Below are 23525 nucleotides of genomic sequence, written 5' to 3' on the forward strand. Positions count from 1 at the left end.
ATCAAACGGCGTCAATTTTTCTTTATAATTTTTCAAGTTAACCAGGGCTTTACACACATTTCTGTATTCCAGACAGCCGTAGCTTATTTGGTGGTAATCAATACAATTTTTTTCTTATCCTACAGGTTTCTTATCTTGTGAACATTTTTTTTCATACTGAAAGTGGTTTTTTTTATATCAAATCTTTTTTTTTCATGTGAGCAAAATTTTTTTTAGGTTGTAAAAATTTCACACAGAACCCAAAATTTTAAATAAAATAAACCAGAATTTAAACAAAATACTTGAATGTAACTTTTTCAGATTTTAAATTTTGATAAAACAAGTGTTTAGGTATAAGTTTGTTTTCATTTAGATGCTGACTTCAAAGGTCTTTAACTGATGAAATTTTATTTTAACAACTTTAGTGCATTTTACGCTGATTTTATCATTTATTTACACCCATTCATTTATAGTGTGCTCTCATTTCAAATATTATTACATAAAATCACATTTTCATATTGATACAAATGGAATTAATGTGAATTATAATGGGCATAGATTTATATTCTTATTTGAAAATAGTTATAATTCTTATTCTCATACAGTTGATGTTTTAATTCTATTTAAATCAATCATGTGAAGAATGACAAAAACATTGCAAACCACCTTCTTATCTTATAAGTGGTTTTATAAGATTTTTTATCTTATAGATGTTTAGAAAGTTCCCAATTAAATTATGTAAATTTATGGATTCAATTATAGTACTATTTTAGCAGAGAAAAAACTTTTTTCATAATCTAAATGTTTAAAATTCTGGAAGAAAGCAGATTTTATTTTTGCTACTAATTTTTATAGGAAATGTATAAACTAAGAAGGTTGGAAAATAGAAATTCTAAACATTCTTTTTTCAGCTTGTGACAAGTCATATTGGATTTTGAGTGTTATTTATTTTTCAGTAAGTAAAATTTAGTTTTGGTGCAAATTATTAGAAAAATACAATGAGATGTAAAAGACTAAGTCAAAGAATAAATTAAGGTTTAAATATATTAGTATTTTTATTTAATGATATTGAGAAGATATTTTTTTTACTATTTATTAAAGTATATAAATAAAGATAAGTATATCATAAAAACTGCATAACCTTGAACTATTATAACACTATTTCATGAATGAACTGTAATGACACATGAGACATTGAAATGAAATGATTCATCATCATACAAATGAAATAGATGAATGATATTTACAAAAATTTGTAAATGTTAAATTTTTTATAAAATTGTTAAAAATGTCGTGTTTATTAGACATTCACTTTTGTTTAAAACAATAGTCAACTGTTAAAAACAAATTCTTACTAAAATTGTGTATCTAATTTCTATAAAATTGTGTATCTAATTGTGTATCTATAATGATAAAAACTATACCACAAGAACAAGTAAAATATATAATGTACATATTTCAAACCAAAATAATGTTATACAAAAACTACAATAAACAACAGTTAAAGTGAGTAAATAAACAATAATTGATTAAGCAAAATACCAAATGTTACAAACATAGCAACTGCTACCACTGTTTTCTTTAACAAGCAAAAAAAAATGTTTTGCTTAACTGATAAACTCATGGATGGTGTTGTAGTCCAATTTAAACTTAATCACAACTATTTATCAATACGCTGCAAAGTAGTGTGCAAATTAATAAAAACACAGGGAATTTATTTCTATGTAATGGCTACACTGCTTGACCAAACTCATTCTTTAAGTTGTCTGTGTAATGTGAGGTTATTGTTCTTTGGTTATCTAGTACTTTAGTTTTGTATTAAAAAAAAAATTATTACAAAATAATATTTTCGTATTTTTTGTTCTGTGTGATAACAGACAAAACTCTAGTGTTCGAAAATTGTTTTTCTTTCTGGGCATACCAGTATGACACATTGATAAAAAGCTTCTAAGAGTGGTGTTGAACTAGGGAGAGTGAATGCTATTTTTAAAAACTGAAAAACATTGGTTCCTCCTTTTCACCTCAAAGGAAAAGCAGGTGTGGCTGCACAAGACAAACTACTTCAACACAGTATTACATTTTTTTACGAGTCATATTATGTTCAGATGCAAAGAGTTCCATATGTTAGAAAAGCATAAGATGAAAATACATATAAGTTAACCGCTGGCTCATAGCCAACAATCAGTTAAACCCCCAGAAAAAATGTTTTGGGGTTGTTTCATTTTTGTAGGCCCTTGTTTATTACTTCCAGTAGATGGTATGTTGAAAAAGTGATGGATTTATCAAAATTCTCAAGGAAAGGGTTGTAACAACTTCAAAACAAATTCCCACCAGGTAACAGAGTGTTTCAACAAGATTTGGTACCATGCTTAACTGTCAAAAAAGTGGAAAAAATTTTCAAGCAACAAAACAGTGTTCCCATGGCTAGGCAACTCTCCAGACTTAAACCCAATTGAAAATATTTGGGCAATAGTCAAAAAATTATTCTTAAAAATGAATTGTATCACAAAAATTGATCTCATTAAATCAATATCAGTACTGTTTCATGATGAAATCAAAAAATGTACAATACACTTGTTGAATTGATGCCAATTGTCTACGTGAAGAGTAAGAATGAATGACAAATTAAGAATAAAGGATATGAATTACTAGATATTCACAAATTGCACATAAAATAACTTTTCTAAATAAAGTTACTTTTTATTAAATAACATCTGTGTTCAGATTAATTTGCACGCTATTTTATATGAATAGTGTCAAATTTATGTAATTAAGGCTCAGTCATACAAATAATTCATAAGTAATAAGGACAGTAAAAAGCTAATTTCATAATAAATTAAAAGTGAAAGCCTCAAGAATCATCAATGTTATATAGGATAATAATTTCTTATACATAATCTGTAACAGTAGGATATGTATTAATTTTACACAAACTATTATATAAACCATAAAAAAAGGAAGTTTTTTAAAGTATAATATTCTTCAAATTTCCCTGCAGAACAGAGCAGTGTATATATTTCATAGTTTTCCACCAGAAGGAATACAATAATTTAAAATTTTACATGACTGTAATGCCCTTGAGGTAAAAATGAAAATCTGGATTTGCTTTTTCTAACAGTATTGATTTCACACAAACAGTACACAATTCTACAGTGAATAAATTGAAACTGTTATTTGTAAGCTTACATCTGGAATACAGGTATGTCTAAAGAATACTTGGCTCAGAAAATATCTTAATGGAAACCAATATACAAGTTGGCGGGAAGACCCAATATGCTAGCTATGAAATTATTAGATAGGTGCAGCTTACATACATTATATCAATCTAAAACATCTGTGTGTGGGGGGGGGGGGTTCTATTATGTTCAAAGCACAGTTGTTATATGCCTCCATGTCCAGCTAGCTGTTCATTTACAACAGAATATCAGGGATGATCATTTCAAATGCTGACTGAACAGCATCTTGGAGCTGCTCATTGTTGATCATTTCAAATGCTGACTGAACAGCATCTTGGAGCTGCTCATTGTTGACTTATCTGAGTTTCAAATTTATTTTACAAATTACCAAGAGTGCATTTTCAAGGGTGGTGAGGTCAGGACTTTTTGCTGGCCAAGACAATGGAGCCAATAATTCTTCTCACCTAAGTCTAATTCAGAAATTCTAAAAAGTTTCATTGAGGCTGCAAGCATTCAAAGCAAAACGCACTGGAGCATTGTCTTGCTGAAACGTAATGATGTCAGTAATCCCTTTTGCTGCTAATTCTGAACACCACACATTGATCACTCTCATATAAGTGTGTTGATTAACTGCGGTAAAAGAAATCACTGACATTATTACATTTCAGCAGGACAGTGCTCCCAAGTCCATTTTTGCTTTGGCAGCAGCCTCAATGAAATTTTTCTGAATTACTAGATCAGACGTGGGTCAGAAGAGTTACTGGCATCAACTGCCTTGGCCAGCAAGAAGCCTTGACCCTTACCACATCTGACAAGGCATTCTGAGGTTTTGTAAAAAGAGATCCGAAAATACAGATACGTCAACAACAAGCAGCTTCCAAGACTCTGTTCTGTCAGCATTTGAAATGATCACCCATGATATGCTGTTGTGGATGAGCAACTGCTCTATTTCCATAGAGCAGTGTTCTGAACATGGTGGAATCTACACACATGTTTTATATCCTTAGCAGGTAGGCTCCACCTATCCTAATAATTTCATAACATGGCTTCCTGTCCACTCCATACTGTACATTTCCCTTAGTAAGCTTAGCATGGAGTGCGTTTTTCATGAGAAGGTCTATGTCAGTTCAGGAGTGATTTGATCACAGGATGTCACCAACTCATTATGGCTGTAGCAGCTAACAAACAAAACTTAGGTCAACTTGTACAAATAAAAGATAGTTTTATAAAATTCTTATCATTCTTGTTGAGGCATATATAACAAAAACTTTGACTATATAAGAAAAAAGGAAAATTAGCACTAAACAAGTATATTACATTTATGCTTATTATAAAAGATGTAACATCCACATGAACAATAATCTGGAAACAATCATCCTGTAATCCTTATCACGTATATATAAAAACTTTGATATGCTAATTTTGGTATTAAGCAAAACTTTTTTCTAAATGATATAAAGACCATAAAAACTGTTATAATAACAAATTTTAAATATAGTGTTGTTTGAAATGGAAAATGACACCTGAAAAATGAAAAGTGAGTAATGAAATCATGTTTTCATGAACAAAGGCCTTGGTGTTTCCAGCATTGCACTGAATTGAGTCTGGTAGTAATTTTAATATTGTTATTATAAAGCAAAACTAAAATTGGCGTATATTAAAATTAATAATTGAATTCTGAATGGCTGCGACATATTTTGAATAGACAGTTATGTAAAAATGAATACACACAACACATTTTTCCATCGCATTCAGTCCACTTCCAATGATCTGGTTCAATTATTAGCTGGAAATATGTGCTTCAAAGAAGGAAAGGAACTGGTTACAAGGGCAATAATTCTAAACTAGCACAGGATTTCATTTCAGTTAACATCTCATACTGATGTGTATATGGTTATTTTAGTTACTCTCAGTTTGTTATATTTATTTATAACCAGATTGTTATCACATGTCTAACAATTACACATAATTACATACTAAATCTATTAAATATTCTCTTCCTATATAAATAAACTATAATTTTTTCACAATTAAAAAGCGATTTGTTTTGTTTTTTACAGAGCCAATGAATATTTTTAACATTTTTTTTGTTAATCAGAAAAAATATCTATTTTTCTACTTTTATATTTTCTTCTCTAGTATATTAATTCTCTCTGTCCAATTCATTAAAATGGTTTTGCTGTTACGTGAAAAATAATCAAAAGAAGCAGCCAAAATAAATTAACATGAAAAATTAAATAGGTGCACTGACAATAATTTGCTTCATCTAACATTGCTTCAACACATTTAAATGGTGATATATCATTAATTGGTACATGGATATCCATCAAAACAAAAGTCAAGTCACATACAACAATAGTAGTGTTTTTCTGAATTTAAAGTATAAATAACGCAGAAAATTAAAGATTTTATAAAATATGAGTAAAAATGGATATAATATACTGTGTTAATGATGCTTAAACATGTTATACTAGTGCCTTTCTTTCAGTTACATCATTCTTATTAATATTTTATTAAGATAAGTGATTTTAATCAAAAAAAATTTTTTTTAATTTAATTTCTGACATCACATTTTCTCAACTAACTACTTGATTGGAAAATATTTTTTAATTTTTTTTGTAGCTTAAGCTGACTGTTTATTTGACCTACTTGACCTACAATGTTATGTTTTCAAAATATAAATAATTTCATATAGTTAAATACAGCAAATTTAAAGAAAATATACAGAAAAATTAATGTGTTCAAACAAAAAGAAAACCTATTAAAATTGGTAAGCTATTACATTATATTTCATGGTGTAAAAAAAGATTCATTACAGCAGCAAGTTTAGTTAGAAATTAAAATCCAAGCATAATAATAATACTGCAACTTAATAATAATAATAATACTTCAATAGTGATGCAGAGAAATTCAATTTTGGAAACTTTCCAATTTCACATAATACAATAATAAATATAAAATTAAAATAAAATACCATCTAGGCCTGTATAATAATTTCATTTATTCACTCCTAACTAAAGGCTGAGTGCTCAATTACAGCTGCTTCTTTTTTTTTAATAATAAAAATGAGAAATGAATTATATAGTGATGAAGAGTGGTGATCCTGATTTAGATTTATATCCATAACCTTCCAGATGAAACCACTTTGGAACAGGTGTCGGCAAATATAAATGTAATAGTTACATGCAGAATATATCATGAAGTTCTCCCAGGACTTTCATAATTCATTCTACTTGTGAAAATAATGAAAAAAGTTCATATAAACATATGTCCTAAACTGTTCTGTTTAGCTAATGAAAGATTTTGCTCAGATTACAATTACTCCGTTAAGACGTTAATTAAAGGACAAAATTACTGATTTATGGTTTTTGACCTGAAAACAAATAAAATAGACCCCAGAACCATATCTACAATAGTTTTTGAGAAATATGAGGTGAAAATCAATAAAGTGTGGTAAAAGATCCTGTTTTTTTTTTATGTTTGATTTACAATAACTTTCTTAAATGGGTAATAAACACATAGAATGTTTAACAGAACTAGTAGAGAAATTAATCCTGTTCAATATGGTTTAAGATAGTTGAACAGAAAAGTTAGAAAGATTAGAATTTTATTTAGAAACAGTAACACAAGACACCATAGTGCATTATAGTTACCAGTTTAAAATAAATTCAAAAATTACTTACCTACTTTATTTGATTTTTCAGGTGAAAAACCATAAGAAATCACTAATTCTGCCCGGGGTAGTCACTAACTCATTTCGCCGGGGTAACTGAAATTTTTCACTATCCATAACTTGCAAACTAAGCATTTCAGAGCATATGAATGTATGAACTTTATCCATTATTTTCATAAGTAGAATAGTTTTTGAAAGTCCTGGGTGAACTTTGTGATACACCCTGGGTACGTATTATATATTTATTGTATGTGTCTGTGTGTGCGTGCACGTGCATGCATGTGTAATACATAAATGCTTTGTAGATGGAAATATAAAACACTCAACCAATTACAAAATTTATTCCCTCGAGACTATTTTTTATCTAAAACTGATTTTGTATTTAAAAATTTACCACTACCATAAGAACAAATATTTAATTATAAAAATCACAAGCAAATAGTGCATGTACATTAATTACATATCCACATATTCTAGGTATAAGAAAAAAAAAAAAAAAAAAATGATTAACTCCTTCTAAGTCATGTTAATGCAGAATAAAATTTTTTATGCCATGCATTAACTGTGGCAGGTGCAGGCAAGTGTTTCCTTTGTCACAATAAATCTTTTCTAAAATAAATTAATATGAATAAGCACTGCATGGTTATATGAACTGGAAATGCAAGAAACCTGTTAACTGATTGATGGGTCATTAATAACTCAAAGTTATTTATTATTAATTTCTGAAAGCTGAATATGTTTTGAAAAAGCTGACAACACAGTTGTAGGACTTTCCCGCATGCGACCTTTTTCTGATGCATTTATTTAATTCATTTGTTCTCAAAGTGGGCGATAACGCCCCCTTATGGGTGCTGGAGGCCTTCAGGTGGGGGGGCAATAGAAGGCCCACAAAAATTGCGGGGTGTTCAGGAGTCTAGGAAGACAATGACCGATTTAAAAAAAAAAAAGGGAAAATTATGTTTTCCTGATGTTTTCAAAGTAAAATGCCATGTTTCAAAACAATAATTGCAACTGCTGTTTTTAAAAGCACATCTTTAAAACAGCAATTGCAATTATTATTTTTTTTAACAGATAAGTTTAAAAATTTTAGGGGTGCTACAAATTGTTTGCTCACTGTGGGCAGTGGATGAAAAAGTTTGAGAATCAATGATTTTTTAATTTTTACTGTTTCTCTAAGTGTGATACCATTTCTTGAATTGTTTTTTTGCGTACACTACAGACCTGTAAATACAATTTTTCTATCGCCCTTAGTTTTAAAAAAATGAAGGGAAAATATAGTTAAAATCTGTAAAATTTATAACTCTGCATGGCCATACCTGTGTTAGAATGATTTCACTGATGCTTTTCTTTCATAAATAGCCTCAGACACATCCCGAATTAATGAACAACAGTAATCGACTAGCATGTTAGTATTCCATTTCCCCTTTATAGTGGCTCTCCATCGCCAAAATGTCTTGGTGGAAATGTTCAGTGTTCGTTACTTACGTCTCCAAGGTTGTCTGGGAAAAAATCCAGATATGAGTGGAGGAAATGTATTTTCAAAGACATATTACAATCCAAAGCTCTGAATGAAGTAAGAAGATTAACAATATCATGGCAATTGTTGGCTTTTTGTTTGCTGAGAAAACTTTTGTAAAAGTTTTTAAATGAAATCCAAGCTGCACTTTCTACATTATTTAACACTGAGTTAAATACATCTTCTTTGACCAACTGTTATTTGAGGACCAATAAATATTCCTTCTACATTTGGAAATTTCTACATGCTGTACAAAAATCCAGGACTATCCTTCTTCATTGCTTTTACAAAATTTTGCATTAGTCCTAGCTTGATATGGAGAGGGGGTAAAAATATTTTTTTGTGTTAACTAAGGGCTCATGAATAATATTTTTCCCACTTGGAGTCAAGTTGTCTCGTTTCTTCCACTCTTTGGTAACATAATGTTTAGCTCGGCTGTCCCATTCGCAAAGAAAACACATGTACTTAGTATAGCCTAACTGCATGCCTAACAAAATAGCTGTAACTTTCAAATTACCACATATGTTCCAGCTATGTTTTTTATAATTTATTTTTTCAAGAACGTCTTTCATCATATCATATGTCTCTTACAAATTTATAACAAACAATTGGTATGAAAGGATATTTGTTATAGTTGTGTGGTGGAGCCACTTTGACACTATACTTGAAAAGGTGCCGGTCCTCAGGTTTATAAACTTGTCGTAAGTGCAACATAAGCTCATCAATATTTGTGCAATAAACTAAATTATTTTCATCAATAAAGTACTGAGAAAGTTCTTCTTTCCAGGTTCAAAAGCCCAAAATTTTTATATTTTTTTGAAGGTAATTTCAACCTTGCAGTCTTGATCTTAACAGTTCAGCTTGATTTTTTGATAAATTTAAATCCCTAACCAAGTCATTTAATTCACCTTGTGATATAAGATGTGGCTTATTGGAAGATAATTCAAAACAAAATCATTTTCTTCAGTACTGCCTGATTCTTCATCACTGCTTTTGAAATTTATCACAGGTGGCTCAGGAACTGGAATATTTTCACTGTGAGGTACAGGCCTGGTTGCAGATTGCAATGAAGGATATTTTACAGTATGTTTAGATTTTTTAGAAATTCCAGTCACACTTGTTAAACAAAAGTAACAATCTGTTACATGATCTTTTAATTCACGCCAAACCATAGGTACACCAAATGGCAAAGCTTTGCAAGTACCTTTCAGCCATCCTTGTAAATGTACAGAACAATTAGTGCATACTATATGAGGAACCCATGTCTTATCCTGATTATCAATTTCACACTGAAAGTACAAATGATATGCTTTTTTAATTAAAGGTGTAATATTTTTTCTGTTTGATTTTACGGTAAACTCACCACATATATAACAGAAGGCATCCACATCATTTACACAATTTCGAGGCATTATGACACTGCACTTAACAAACTTAAGACTGAACAAAATTAATTCATTCCTAAATCCATTGCTTATACAAACAACATAGCTGTGTTTTCAGCTACAAGTTTTGACCTGCAGAGACATGATTAATCTTGTTCATGAAGGCTCACTCTTCAGTAATAGATATGATGTCAAAATATGTGACTATAATATGATTTAATTCTTTGCCTAGTATTGTTTATTTATAGCTAGCAAATTATGATAAAGTTAAACAATAAAAAATGAGCCAACAAAATACAATATAGCAGGTTAAAATGCTAACTATACATTGAAAAATTAAAAATTCCTTTAAAAGTTTTTCAAAAATGGCGGTTGATAGAAATATTCTGAATTCATATTTGTTTTCAGCATAAAAAACAGATTGAGATCATATATCACATGTTAGGAAACAAAAATTATGTTTATTAGTGTTGTTATTCATTTATTTAATTCTGCTGCTCACCTGTGATGTCACAACATAGCTGACGACTACAGCAGCTGTACATAAGTTCACACTAGCACTCCTTGTGGTGAGAGGGGATACTATTGATGCTGTATACCCACTTAGCCACTAGTTTATTTAGAGCATTTTTTTGGGGTGGGCTGATCCCGATCAGCATGCAGCCCTAATTGCAGATTACCACAGAGCGAGGGCTAGATACTGTCATAACATTAGGTACTCCAAGTGTAATTCCTGGCGCTCCTTCGTTCAAAAGCAAGGGAATAGAGACCCTTGCGGCATTGTGTATATAGCCCTTGGACATAAGCACAGGAAAGATGTCCTCTTGTCAACCCGTGAGGGTGTGGTAATTGATTAAGGACTGTGTCCTTAATATTTTGCTGAATGATTTGCTCCTGGATGACACTGTCGTGGGTGAGGTTTCATACCACCGGCATGTCAGGTGGGAAGTCGTGATTTTTGAGACCGACATACAATCCTCTGAGGTCACTAAGGCGGAAGTGCACCAGGTGATCTGTAGCATGGCATGGCACAAGGCCCCCAGATATGATTGTATCACAGTGGAGCTCCTCGTCCGAGCGCTTCCAGCAGTCCTTGGTCCTCTAACTAGAATATATAATAGGTTGTTCTTTGCCGGCCACTTCCTGGCATGTAGGAAGCATTGAGACTTGGTGTTGTTCAAATGTGGCGACAAAGATCCTACTGTTAGTTCCTCTTACTGTCCACTAACGCTCTTGCCCAAGATTGGCAAGGTTTTTGAGGAGGTCCTATATTTGTATATTAATATAAGATTGGCCACTGATCATTTGCTAATGGACAACCAGTATATGATTTCCGACTGCGCAAGAGCACTGAGGATGCCATACTAAAGGTGATGGATATAGCTTCCTCTAGTCCATGTAAATATGTATTAGGGATTTTTCTGGACATATCTGGGGCATTTAACAACTTATGGTGGCCCTCTTCACTGTTTCTGATGCAGAAGCGTTAAGTGTACACGAAATGAACTATTAGTGCTCTGAAGTTATTTCAGCCATTGGACTGTTTCCCTGCGTGATGGCAGCTCAAAGATTCGTAAAACCTTAACTAAAGGATGCCCTCAGGGCAGTGTTTTGAGTCCCCTTCTTTGGATCATAAAATTCGATTCAATGTTGCGTTTAAGGCTGCCATGTGGTTGTTGTGTCATCGCTTATGCTGATGATGCGCTGCTACTAATTGAAGGGGATTCGTGTAACAAGGTAGAGTTCCGAGCTGCTCATGCTTGTGAGACACTCCGACTGTGAAGTCTCTAACATAAGATGATTTTCAGCCCAGAGAAAACCACAATGATGTTGCTTAAAGGCTGATTGGCTGCTTCCCAACGAATCCGGGTTCGGATGGCCGGTCTCCCCATTCAGTACGTTACGACTAAAAAATACCTGGGTATTATCCTTTATGAGAATTTTCTGTTCAAGGAACATCTACAGTATGTAGCAAAAAAGGACACTGATGCTTTTTATGGAATCCGTAGGGTCATTCATCCCAATTGGGGGTTGAATTACCGTACCATGCGTATCCTTTACAAAGGTGTCAGTGAAGCTATTATGCTGTATGCTGCACCTATCTGGGCTCACTGCATGGCTTTTAGGTACCTGCATAGACATTTTGCTGTTATAGGCAGTTACAGAACAGTCTCACAGCAGGCAGTGTGTTAAAGCTGGAATCAAACAAATAGATATCTTGGCTAATGAGCATAAGGAATGCTACATTTCCAAGGTAAATAACCTATTGACGTCAGAATGAAAGCAGGAGATTGAAGACCAGGGCCTTGCGTCTTGGCAGGTCAGGTGGGATGAATCCCCCACAGGTCGCTAAATGCATGGTGGTATATTTCCTAGTGTCTAATTTAGGTGCGATTAGATGGGTCTCTCCCAAAAGGTATATCACACACTTTCTCTCCAGGCATGGTGCCTTTCAGGCGAATTTGGCTAGGTTTCGTTTGGTGGATTCGAGTCAATGCCCAGATTGCAGGACAGATGATACAGTGGACCAAGTCCTCTATGTCTGCCCCTGAAAAGAGGTTGAACATTCACGAGCTGTTAGGGAACTTGAGAGAATACATTCCTTTCTAGATCTCTGTATCAACTGGATGTACCACAAGGAATGGTGTATAAGAAATGGGCTGGTTTTCTTTGCACCCTTGCAGTGTGTAAGGTACTATTGATGCTGTATACCCACTAGTTTATTTAGAGCATTTTTTTTTGTGGTGGGGGTGCGATTTTGTGAAAATTTTTGTTTGCAAATATTGTTATTTTTTAATAGTTAACAAATGTACCTAACAAAAATATCATCTCAATTAAGCAAAATCTTGAAATACTGAGAGTGACCTTGCTCTACAGCCGCACCCCTTGATCTTTTAAGTTGAAAATCTAATGGCATTAGTGCCCCATATATAGAAGTAATCTGACCAAGTTTGGTCAAAATCATTTGCGTAGTTCTGGAGACATAAGGTGATTTAGAGGGTGACACGAAACATAAACATGTACATACTAACATTGGAAATCTTCCACCTGGTTTTTGGGTTTCTTGGTGTCAAAACTTCAAGATCCGATGAATAATCTTATGAGCAATTTGAAAAAAAACATTTTTAGTGAAGTGGTAAAAGTTTGCATAATATCAAAATCAGACTTCTGTTACATAATATTCTTATAACATAACATAGAGGCTGTTAATAAAGAAAACAAACCTCTTTAAACTTCTACTATATTTATATTGTATACATATTATATAAGCAATAATTTTATTTATACGATGTGTACACACATACACACACACATTATATATATATACATTAAAACAAGTAATTTCTTAATTACTTGTTTAAAAGGTGAATTTTACTTATTTTAAAAGTATTAAATATTTTCCAATTTTGCCAGTTGACACAATCACTGACATGGAAAGTCACTAAAACCATAAACATAACACATTTTAAAAATGTTTCGTCATGGTCAATGTTGTTAAGCAATTTTACTTGGAAATTGAACACGTTCAGGATGATCCATAGGTTTAACTTGATTTTAAGCGGAATTTTGTAAGTGTGAGTGTGTAAACACTTGTGCAACACATTTTGAATAGTTGTCTTTGGAATTCCTAACTGTAAACGTTGCCTTGAAATTACGCTTCAAAAATTCACCTTTTAAACAAGTAATTAGTACAATTATTGGATGTTAAGTGTGCAACTAAAGTTATAAAAATTTAACTTTTATAACAGTAAGCTGCTTACAACCATTAAAATATAATTAAATATAATTTAAAAAAGGAACTAAATTTTGACAAATAGAAAAATGAAAAAAAGTCACTCTCCCTTTACGTATAGTCACTAATGTTTGGCCTAAATAAAACCAAGAGATATTAGATAAACAAAAACAGTAAGATATACAAAAATAAAGTAGGGCAACTGACAAATTCACTAACAGCAATACATTAATGAAATTAAACATTTTTACTCACTAATACTCCAGGTAAAAGTTTGAAAATATTTGATGGTAGATTATGTTATTAAATAGAAATTATATTGTATTATCATAATTAATTAGCTTAATATTGATAATTTATAAAATAATAAATACAACTGGTATATATATATGTGTGTGTGTGTGTGTGTACACATATGAAATAAAATTATTGCTTATATAATATGTATATAATATAAATATAGTGGAAGTTTTAAAGAGGTTTGCTTTCTTTATTAACAGCCTCTATGTTGTGTTATAAGAATAATATGTAACATAAGTCTGATTTTGATATGCAAACTTTTACCACTTCACTAAAAATACTTTTTTTTTCAAATCGCTCATAAGATTATTTTTTTATTTATAAATAGACAAGTGAACATTTTTTTAATCCTTCATAGATACTAATCTACTTTTATTTTCCTTCCAACAATACAATGGTGTCAGATAAACCTGTTAAAATTCTTTCAAAGCACTTCTGGTATTATTCTGGGTCAGGTGGAAGAAGAATTTCTTTTTAATCTATTTTATTTCTTTTGCTTTATGCCTTTCTCTTTTAATTTAAACTAATTTCTCTAACTACTGTTGATGACTGAGCAATCATAATGTGCATATCAATTCAATTTTTTTCTGCAAGCAGTTTGAGTATTTCTATTCACTATATTATTAAAATTTTCTTGTTATAATGTTTGTAAACAAATTGCAAATTTTTAAAGCCTTTACCACAATTCTACAAATCAACTAATTCTAGTTTTATGATAAAATACTACTTCAGCTTACTTTTACGACGAGTAATATTGCCAATGGAAGGGTTATCATCTGCACCAACAATCTGGAAAAAAAATCTAAATCAAACATTTATGGTAGGTGAAAACAATTACAAAAATTAAGAATTAGAATTCATAAAAAATTAAGACTTCTCAATCCCAGGATTCATTTCAGTTATACACAAATTCTTCTGATGTATTACTGCAGAAAAGTTCAATATCTGTTTAAAAAGAATCCAAACATAACAATGGGAGAGAGAAACCTTTACCTCTTGGCTACAAATTAAAATCTCCTTCAATAACTCCAGAACTTGAAGTCTTGTTTTGATGTGCCTATCAGCTGTACTGTTTGTATTCTTCAAGCCCTCTCAGCTTTCAAATTAGTACCCTTTCAACTGCATCTTCAGTTTCGGGAATAGCTAAAAATCACATCATGGTGAACCTAAAGAATTATATTCTTAGACAAGAAATTCTGCATCACATAATTAATGGGCAGGGGTTATCGTGGTTTTTACTGCCAATTGTAAGACTTAAATACATCTACTTACTTCTGCCAAACTATATATAAGATGATCGGGAACCTCTTGATATTGTTTTTAACTGTTTCATGATCAAACTGTGCACTTTATTAATAAAATCTGCTGGATGGCAAGTAGACTGCCATCAAGCAGATTTTAGCTTATCTGCTTGATAAGCTAAAATTTTATTTCGGCTTAGTTGATGGCCTACCAGTAAGTTGGTCATTGTCATATGAAGTTTGTCATTTTTAAACTAGTTATACCATTTTTTATTTTGTGTAACCTACTTTTCTGTTTCTTTATGAAATCCTGTAGAATATTATGAATTGATAGAATGCAAAGTAAAATAGAGACAGGAATATGTTAAAACAACACATACATTGACCGCCTGGCAATGATGGACTCACTCTATGGTGGAGAAAAGAAAAATCACATAGGTACACTAAGGTGTACTGCTCCACCATGCTCTTTTGCCACTAGATTCCAAACCCTTTTTAAGAGAAAAGGAAATAGATTACAGTACTAAATTATCTAATAACATTAACAAAATCAATAACACCAACTAAAAAACCAACAGTTCAACTAACTACATTATCTACTAATACAACTACATCAATACTATATATATATATATATATATATACACACACACACACACACACACACACTCACACACATACATACATAAATACATACCATGTTACTACAGTATAATACATACTACATATTATATTAATATAATATTACTAATACAATATCTGTAGCTAATTACAATCAGCTACATAGCATTTTTTTTTTTACTTTGAGCAGCTTGGGCTGCTCAACACCCAATTACAACCATCTCTGAGAAATGAGTTGTTTAATGTGTGGAAAATATCACGCCTGATGAGGATATGAACAGGACCTTTAGGATCAAGGGTAGATAATCTACCACTGTGCATCTATGCCCTGTAGAGGGGGCATTATTACTGACTGGTGTCCTTTGTTCAGGTGCTTTATTTGTGTATAAGATAAATAAATCCATAAGAAATACTCATAGTATAAAGCATTGCACCTTTTTTCTGTTGTAAAACAATGTGTTATATGCACTACCACAACCTCTTTTTTCTCTCTTTTTTCCTGTTTAGCCTCCGGTAACTACCGTTTAAATAATTCTTCAGAGGATGAATGAGGATGATATGTATGAGTGTAAATGAAGTGTAGTCTTGTACATTCTCAGTTCGACCATTCCTGAGATGTGTGGTTAATTGAAACCCAACCACCAAAGAACACCGGTATCCACGATCTAGTATTCAAATCAGTGTAAAAATAACTGGCTTTACTAGGACTTGAACGCTGTAACTCTCGACTTTCCCAATCAGCTGATTTTGGAAGACGCGTTAAGCACTAGACCAACCCGATGGGTTGCACTACTACAACCTGGCCAAGTCGTAGTTTACTCTTCTCTAAGAGAAATGATCTCCCCTATACATAAAGAGTCTTTGTAGTGAACTATTATTGTATTGTCAACTAATTAAAAACAGGATTCTATCAATAAATTAATCAGTTATTTGCAACAGATTATTAAAATAAAAAAAAAATGAGATTAGTCACAAGTTAAATCAGAAAAAAAAAATCAATATATTAAGCTTGATGTTGGTATGGGGGGGGGGCTGTTTTAGGACTGGCTGGTCCGAGACTGGAAGTGATATACTTGAAAATACTGAAAATGCACCTGAGAACTGTAAGAATAGTAAGTCTCTGGACAAGAATGCTAAATTTAACATAAAAAAATGTACAGGCACAGACAAACACACACATATATACAGGGTGTCCCATATAAAACGCAACCCAACCTTATATTGGTAGATATTGAAATAATAAAAAGGCATGTGTAAAAGTAATTTTTATTATTACCATCCATTACCTTACATTTAGAGTAAATGTTGGAAGTGGCCGCCATCTTCTTGAATATAAGCTTCAATTCTTTTTACAGCGTTTCTTGCAACTTTTATCAGAGTTTGTGGCTGGATATTTAATACAGCTTGTTCAATATTTCAACTTGTTCAATTGTTTGTGGTTTGTTGCTGTAGGCTTTTTCTTTGAGGTAACCCCCATAGAAAAAAATCCGCCACAGTCAAATCTGGAGATCTTGGTGGCCACAGGCCTCGACCGATAACACGATTATCAAAGAATTCCTCAACGAAATCAGAAATTGAACCTGTGTAGTGCGATGTCGCACCGTCATGTTATAGCCAGCAGTATCTGTCTTCCTCTTCCAAGAGTGCAATGAACTGAAATAAAATATCCTGATATTGTTCTGCATATGTACTCGAAAAAAATAGGACCGATTATTTTCTTCCGCGATATCACGCACCACATGCCCAACTTCTGTGGGTGTAATTGTTTTTCATGATAAACGTGGGGATTTTCAGCACTCCAAATTCTACTGTTTTGGCTGTTTATGTAGCCATCCAAATGAAAGCGTGCTTCATTTGTGAAAAATAACGAATCCATAACATTAATTCCCTCACGCAGAAATCGACGGAACCATTGACAATATTATAGCAGTCTTTCTTTGTTGGGCTCAAGAAGTTGATGAACTTTTTGAATGCGATAAGGTCGTAATTGTAATTGTTTGATCGCCCGATGAACAGTTGATTTAGACAAATTAATTTCAGCAGACAAACGTCTGATCGATTTATTTGGCGAGGCGAGTAATCGGTCTTTGATTTCAGTGACTATCTGTATTCAACACTTGACGCAGATCTTTTGTGTTCCTTGTTATTAACAGAACCAGTCTCTCTAAATTTTGCAACTAACCTTAATACTGATGTTTTGTTAGGAGCTGGTTTATCTGGGTACTTATGGCGGAAACAAATCTTGCACTGTAACCACTGATTTCGCACTGAAGTACGACTCAACAATGAAAACACGTTCACCTAGCGAAAACACCATCTTGTCTCTAGCAATACACTGAACGTTATAATTGCATTATTGTTACTATCAGTAGTGTTCGCTACTGCGTCGCCGCGATGTTCAGATGTTGGACGAGTCCATTTCAGTAACGAGTAGGGGAGTAAGTTTGACTTTTGAAATTTCATGGATGAGTGATTGATGGCTTGCGTTTTATATGGGACAGCCTGTGTATATAAATATATAAAGAATTTTGTATATATATATTTTTTTTAAATAATAAATTACCGAGCAGAAGAAAATAGCATTGCAAAATTTATATATTAAATTTAATTAATTTAATTATATAACATGCAAGAGACTGACCATATGCAACAAAATTGTTGTAAATAGTTATGCTTAACAACTGATAAGAATGTTACAGTAATTTCTTGAAGCCATTATTATTAACATTTTTTTCTTCTAAATAATATTAAAAAAATATTAACGCATTTAAAAGTGATTTTAGAGAAAAGTTACTGGAAAAAATTAATTTTTTTTCCAATTCAAATTCTTCAAAGCAATTTAAGAAATGTTTGTACTTATAGCTATTTTATGGAGTACACAGTTTTTAGTGCATATTTTTAGCACTTTTAGGTAATTTTCTTCTCTTTGCCAAGTTGTATAACACGTTGTTTTACAACAGAAAAGGCATTGCTTTACACCATGTTTGAGTATTTCTTATGGCTTTATAAAATAAAGAACCGATCACAGTGTCTTTCTCTAAGAGTAATAATGTTCCCTATACACAGACAGTCTCTGTAGTTAACAGGGTGAAAATGTTGCTTGTAGGACTGAATATCACCTGAAATTGGTATTGTGATGTGTAACTGCATTAACATGATGAAGAATAGCAATAAATAAGCCTAGCATAAGTGTTTGATGATTTTTAAAAATAGTCCTGTTGTTTTGGTGTAACCTATGACTAGTGTCAAGTTACCTGCAATAATTAATGCTATGGTACTTAATATATCTATCAATAACTCACACAAATTTATTATTTTTATAAAAATGCAGTAAGCATAAATTACCTGAACATTGATCACTTGTAAGCTCAAGGATATATATAATAACAAAAACACAAACATTTGTTTGTAGACTTAAAGACAGAAATATCCATAATTTTTTTTATGATTTAAGAAATACTATATATAAAATAAAATTGCTTATTATGTAAGAAGTCATATCCCAACTGATCTGGATAATCAAAACTCATTCTGTTAATATCTGTTTTAATTACAAGCAAAACACTTTCTTTAATTGAACTTTATAGTTTGTGTATAATACTACATAATATTGCATAATGAACTATTCTCCTGGCCTACTTTAACTTGTTGGAATAATATGCTTTTCACTTTAGTTTCTTTTCTTTGACTTCATCATTTTCTTGCACTGCTTCATATCATTGCAGATTATTTCCTTGTTGGAGACAATCTTAAATCCTTGGTAATTGTTATTACATTCCAAACATTAATTTACATTATCATCAATTTCTTTACCATTGGAATTTTCCCATAGCCCGTTCTAGCCAAAAATAAATTTATTATTAATTCTGCTTCGCTTATTTTTTAAATAATCTTTTTCACAATTTAAAAAAAAAATGAATTAGGTTTTTCTCATGCTTCTGTATTACCAAATATCCAAAACATGGGTATATATTAATAATATATATTTTAATCTATACATTTTAATATAATTTATAAATATTTGTGGAGATTTAGGGGGTAACCACCAACATGGAAATACTAAACATTATCTCTTAGGACACTTGGCCTAATTTATAATTAAACAGAAATAATCACTACAGAGAGAGACCACACAAAATTTCTGTAATAAAAGTAATGTTATACAATGGAAAATCACCTTAAAAAAAGCACTGCCAGTCCTCTTCAATGGCTGACTCAAAGTCAGACTCTAGAATTATTAAGGTTAATTTATTGTTTATTTTGCATTTCTGACATTTAATTTATATTGATTCTGTGACTTTTTTTTAATTTTTAACAATCATTTATCAGTATGAGAAAATATGATGTTTATCTAATAATTACTCAGTATTACCTCAAACCTTAACCTTGATTCTAACAGATTAGCAATTGAACAGGTTGCCATAACTCAGAAAACGTATTGCCAACTGACTTAAGTACTGATAATGCAGTGGGGATTTTGACCTCGCACCGATCACTCACAGTTCAACCTGTTTTCTGACATTTATTTATATCTTGCATTTTCCTGATGCTAAGCATGCATTAAATTAACATACGGACATAATTGAAGGTGATGAAGTAATTGCTCAGAATAATCTATTATGCACTCCTTCATCCAATTTTATAGATTAATGTTCTTGCATAACTTATTATTTAGGCATAATATTTTCATATCTGTAAGTAAGGTTGGTTTACTGTTTGAAAGGATTTATTTTTTAAAAAAAGAGAATAAATATAAAAATATTACCAAGATCAAAATAAGCATGTAAAAGTGCTACCTAATGAAATGGTTAAGCAATATAATGGTAAAATGGGCTACATTACAAGCTTGACAATTGCAACACAGAATTGGGCTAATAATTCATTACACAAATTTATTTTACTATCAGTGTTATTGAAATTACCATAGTTTAAACAAATATACTGTTTTCTTTAACTAATAAAATAAAATATGGATAAAGCTAATCATATAATATTAATTTAACATCTAATATTAACAGGATTAACAAGAAACCTTATTTATAACAAAACTAACAAGAAAATTTATTAATTCAAATAATTTTTTGATAATTAATTTCAGCTAATATACCTTTACCTTAACGAAGTTATCAGGAAACATTCCTCTCTTGCCTTTTAATTTGCCTTCCCACCATCCTCCAGGCTGTACGGATATTTCTGTTATGACATCTCCTTTATGTAAAGTAAGTTCATCAGGTTCTTGAGCAATATAGTCAAACTGCACTTCTGCTTCAACTGAAACAGAGAAAAAGTTAATAGTAAAGTATGGTTATAACCCATGCCCTTTAACCTGTAACAATACTGTATCGTATTTTTGTCTATATTTCAGGATAACCTACTTTGTTTTTGTACTTACCCATGATTACTCATCAATAATTCGTCGAAATAAAGTAACTTAATCATGAGATACTGTAAAATTATCGAAATTGTAGACTAAACGGTTGAAAACAATAACAAGTGTCGTCGTGCCCTGCCCTGATGATATCATACTACTAAAATATGAAAACAACCAGTTACTCCGCCATGTACAACAAATGTTGACGATAACGGATTACATCTGGTTTTTGATGTTATCTTAGCAAACAAAATTGATTCCAAAAGATTTTTTAAGATTATATTTTTAAAAAATGTTTTAATTACTGAAAATTTAGCATGTTGTGTACATAAATGTGTGTTAGGAAAGTGCAATACAAAAAATAATACTACATATTTCATATACGGTACCAACAATAAAATCATGTTATCTTTTTGTAAAGAAGTTAAAAAAAAAAAAATAAATAAATAAATAAAAAAATAAAAAAATTAATACTATTATCTTAAACCAATTTTAAAATTACGTAATTACGTTATTTACAGCATTTAAAATAAGGTTATATCGGAATATAGCTACATCGATATAATATTTTAGAATTGCGGTAACTCTTCCTCATTACGAAACCAGGAAAATAAAATGTACGCCAATATCATTTGTAGACCTGTATCACCTACAAGTTTAAGGGTACGCGTGTATACTACTTTATTCTGAATATTTTTTCTTTTGTATACTTTTTAATCTAACTGATTTTAATGTGGTGTTTTTTGTTTTTTTTTTTTGATTGAAAATGCACTTTCATAATTAGCAGCTCTTTCTAATAAATTGGAAACTTATCTACTGATAACAGGGAATTTATAGGTTTTAATATGAGAAAGACCATTATGATGATGGTTAGATGCAAATAAGGAATAATCTAAATAAGCAGCTGCAGACAGGAAATGATAATTCTGAGGTGCTGGGAAGTACCCTCTAAGGAAGAATAGTGTACCTAGAACATGCCACAAAGTCATTAAGTATTTGTGTCACAGGCGAGTATTATTTGCAAAAAACTGGTATATACTTTATGCAGAATTCAGTATTCTTCAAAATTAATACAGCATAAAAGCACCTAGGTTCTTTCGTAACAAATGGGTGTCTGAGGGCAGACAAGAGAGTAATTCCTGAAAAACTAAGTAATTCCTGAAGTGTAAAAGCTTCTCTTTTAGAAGTTGAGGGCACCAACTAATTGATGGACAATGTAGCCTGAAAAACGAACTTGAAGCTAACATATTTTAACTTTTAAGTATTGTGCATCTGAAAATAATGGGAAAATAAAATTGCATTTTCTGAAAAAAAAAAGTTTTTTCTCATTTTTTTAATAAATCAATGATAGCTTCCTTTTAGGTATAATATTTGAGAGGTAAAATATTTCTCCAATTAGAACTCAGGAGCATCTATTTCCTAGGATTAAGTGTAGGTTAATTTTCTTTTGTGTGGAAATTTACTGTCCCTTCAGCTTGTACAAAGGTCAGTAATGCTACGGGCATTTCCTATAATTCACACTGATTATAGAATTTGAGTTCATTATAATTATTCTATTTCCTTGGATCTAATCAATTTTTTTTTATATTTAGTACATTTGTCTACCTATCTTAGCTTCATCATAACTAAATCATCTGTTGGTGCGTTTCGGATACATTCCATTTTCAAAACTTGGTGTAACAGTGTTTTTTTTTGTCTTCAGTCATTTGACTAGTTTGATGCGCTCTCCAAGACTCCCTATCTAGTGCTAGTCGTTTCATTTCAGTATACTCTCTACATCCTACATCCCTAACAATTTGTTTTACATATTCCAAACGTGGCCTGTCTACACAATTTTGCCCTTCTACCTGTCCTTCCAATATTAAAGCGACTATTCCAGGATGCCTTAGTATGTGGCCTATAAGTCTGTCTCTTCTTTTAACTATATTTTTCCAAATGCTTCTTTCTTCATCTATTTGCCGCAATACCTCTTCATTTGTCACTTTATCCACCCATCTGATTTTTAACATTCTCCTATAGCACCACATTTCAAAAGTTTCTAATCTTTTCTTCTCAGATACTTTGATTGTCCAAGTTTCACTTCCATATAAAGCGACACTCCAAACATACACTCTCAAAAATCTTTTCCTGACATTTAAATTAATTTTTGATGTAAACAAATTATATTTCTTACTGAAGGCTCATTTCGCTTGTGCTATTCGGCATTTTATATCGCTCCTGCTTCGTCCATCTTTAGTAATTCTACTTCCCAAATAACAAATTTCTTCTACCTCCATAATTTTTCTCTTTCTATTTTCACATTCAGTGGTCCATCTTAGTTATTTCTAATACATTTCATTACTTTTGTTTTGTTCTTGTTTATTTTCATGCGATAGTTCTTGCGTAGGACTTCATCTATGCTGTTCATTGTTTCTTCTAAATCCTTTTTATTCTCGACTAGAATTACTATATCATCAGCAAATCGTAGCATCTTTATCTTTTCACCTTGTACTGTTACTCCGAATCTAAGTTGTTCTTTAACATCATTAAC

At 31.5% G+C, this 23525-nt stretch overlaps 1 protein-coding gene across 3 annotated transcripts in view; it reads right to left on the minus strand.

Moving 5' to 3' along the window:
- Nucleotides 1–21307, minus strand: part of cindr (CIN85 and CD2AP related) — a 99196-nt gene extending 77889 nt beyond the window's left edge. For 2 of the 3 annotated variants that reach the window (XM_075360725.1, XM_075360723.1), the window contains exons 1-3: nucleotides 21017–21307; nucleotides 20732–20895; nucleotides 14500–14551 (exon numbers count right to left, since the gene is read on the minus strand). In XM_075360725.1, coding sequence (XP_075216840.1) covers nucleotides 14500–14551; nucleotides 20732–20895; nucleotides 21017–21020 — 220 coding nt within the window. In that variant the 5' untranslated portion in view covers nucleotides 21021–21307. The remainder of the gene's footprint in view (nucleotides 1–14499; nucleotides 14552–20731; nucleotides 20896–21016) is intronic. The other variant, XM_075360724.1, reaches the window with a different exon arrangement.
- Nucleotides 21308–23525: the final 2218 nt, after the last annotated feature.

Source organism: Lycorma delicatula, chromosome 3 (genome assembly GCF_047948215.1).
Source record: "Lycorma delicatula isolate Av1 chromosome 3, ASM4794821v1, whole genome shotgun sequence".
Classification (NCBI taxonomy): Eukaryota; Metazoa; Arthropoda; class Insecta; order Hemiptera; family Fulgoridae; genus Lycorma; species Lycorma delicatula.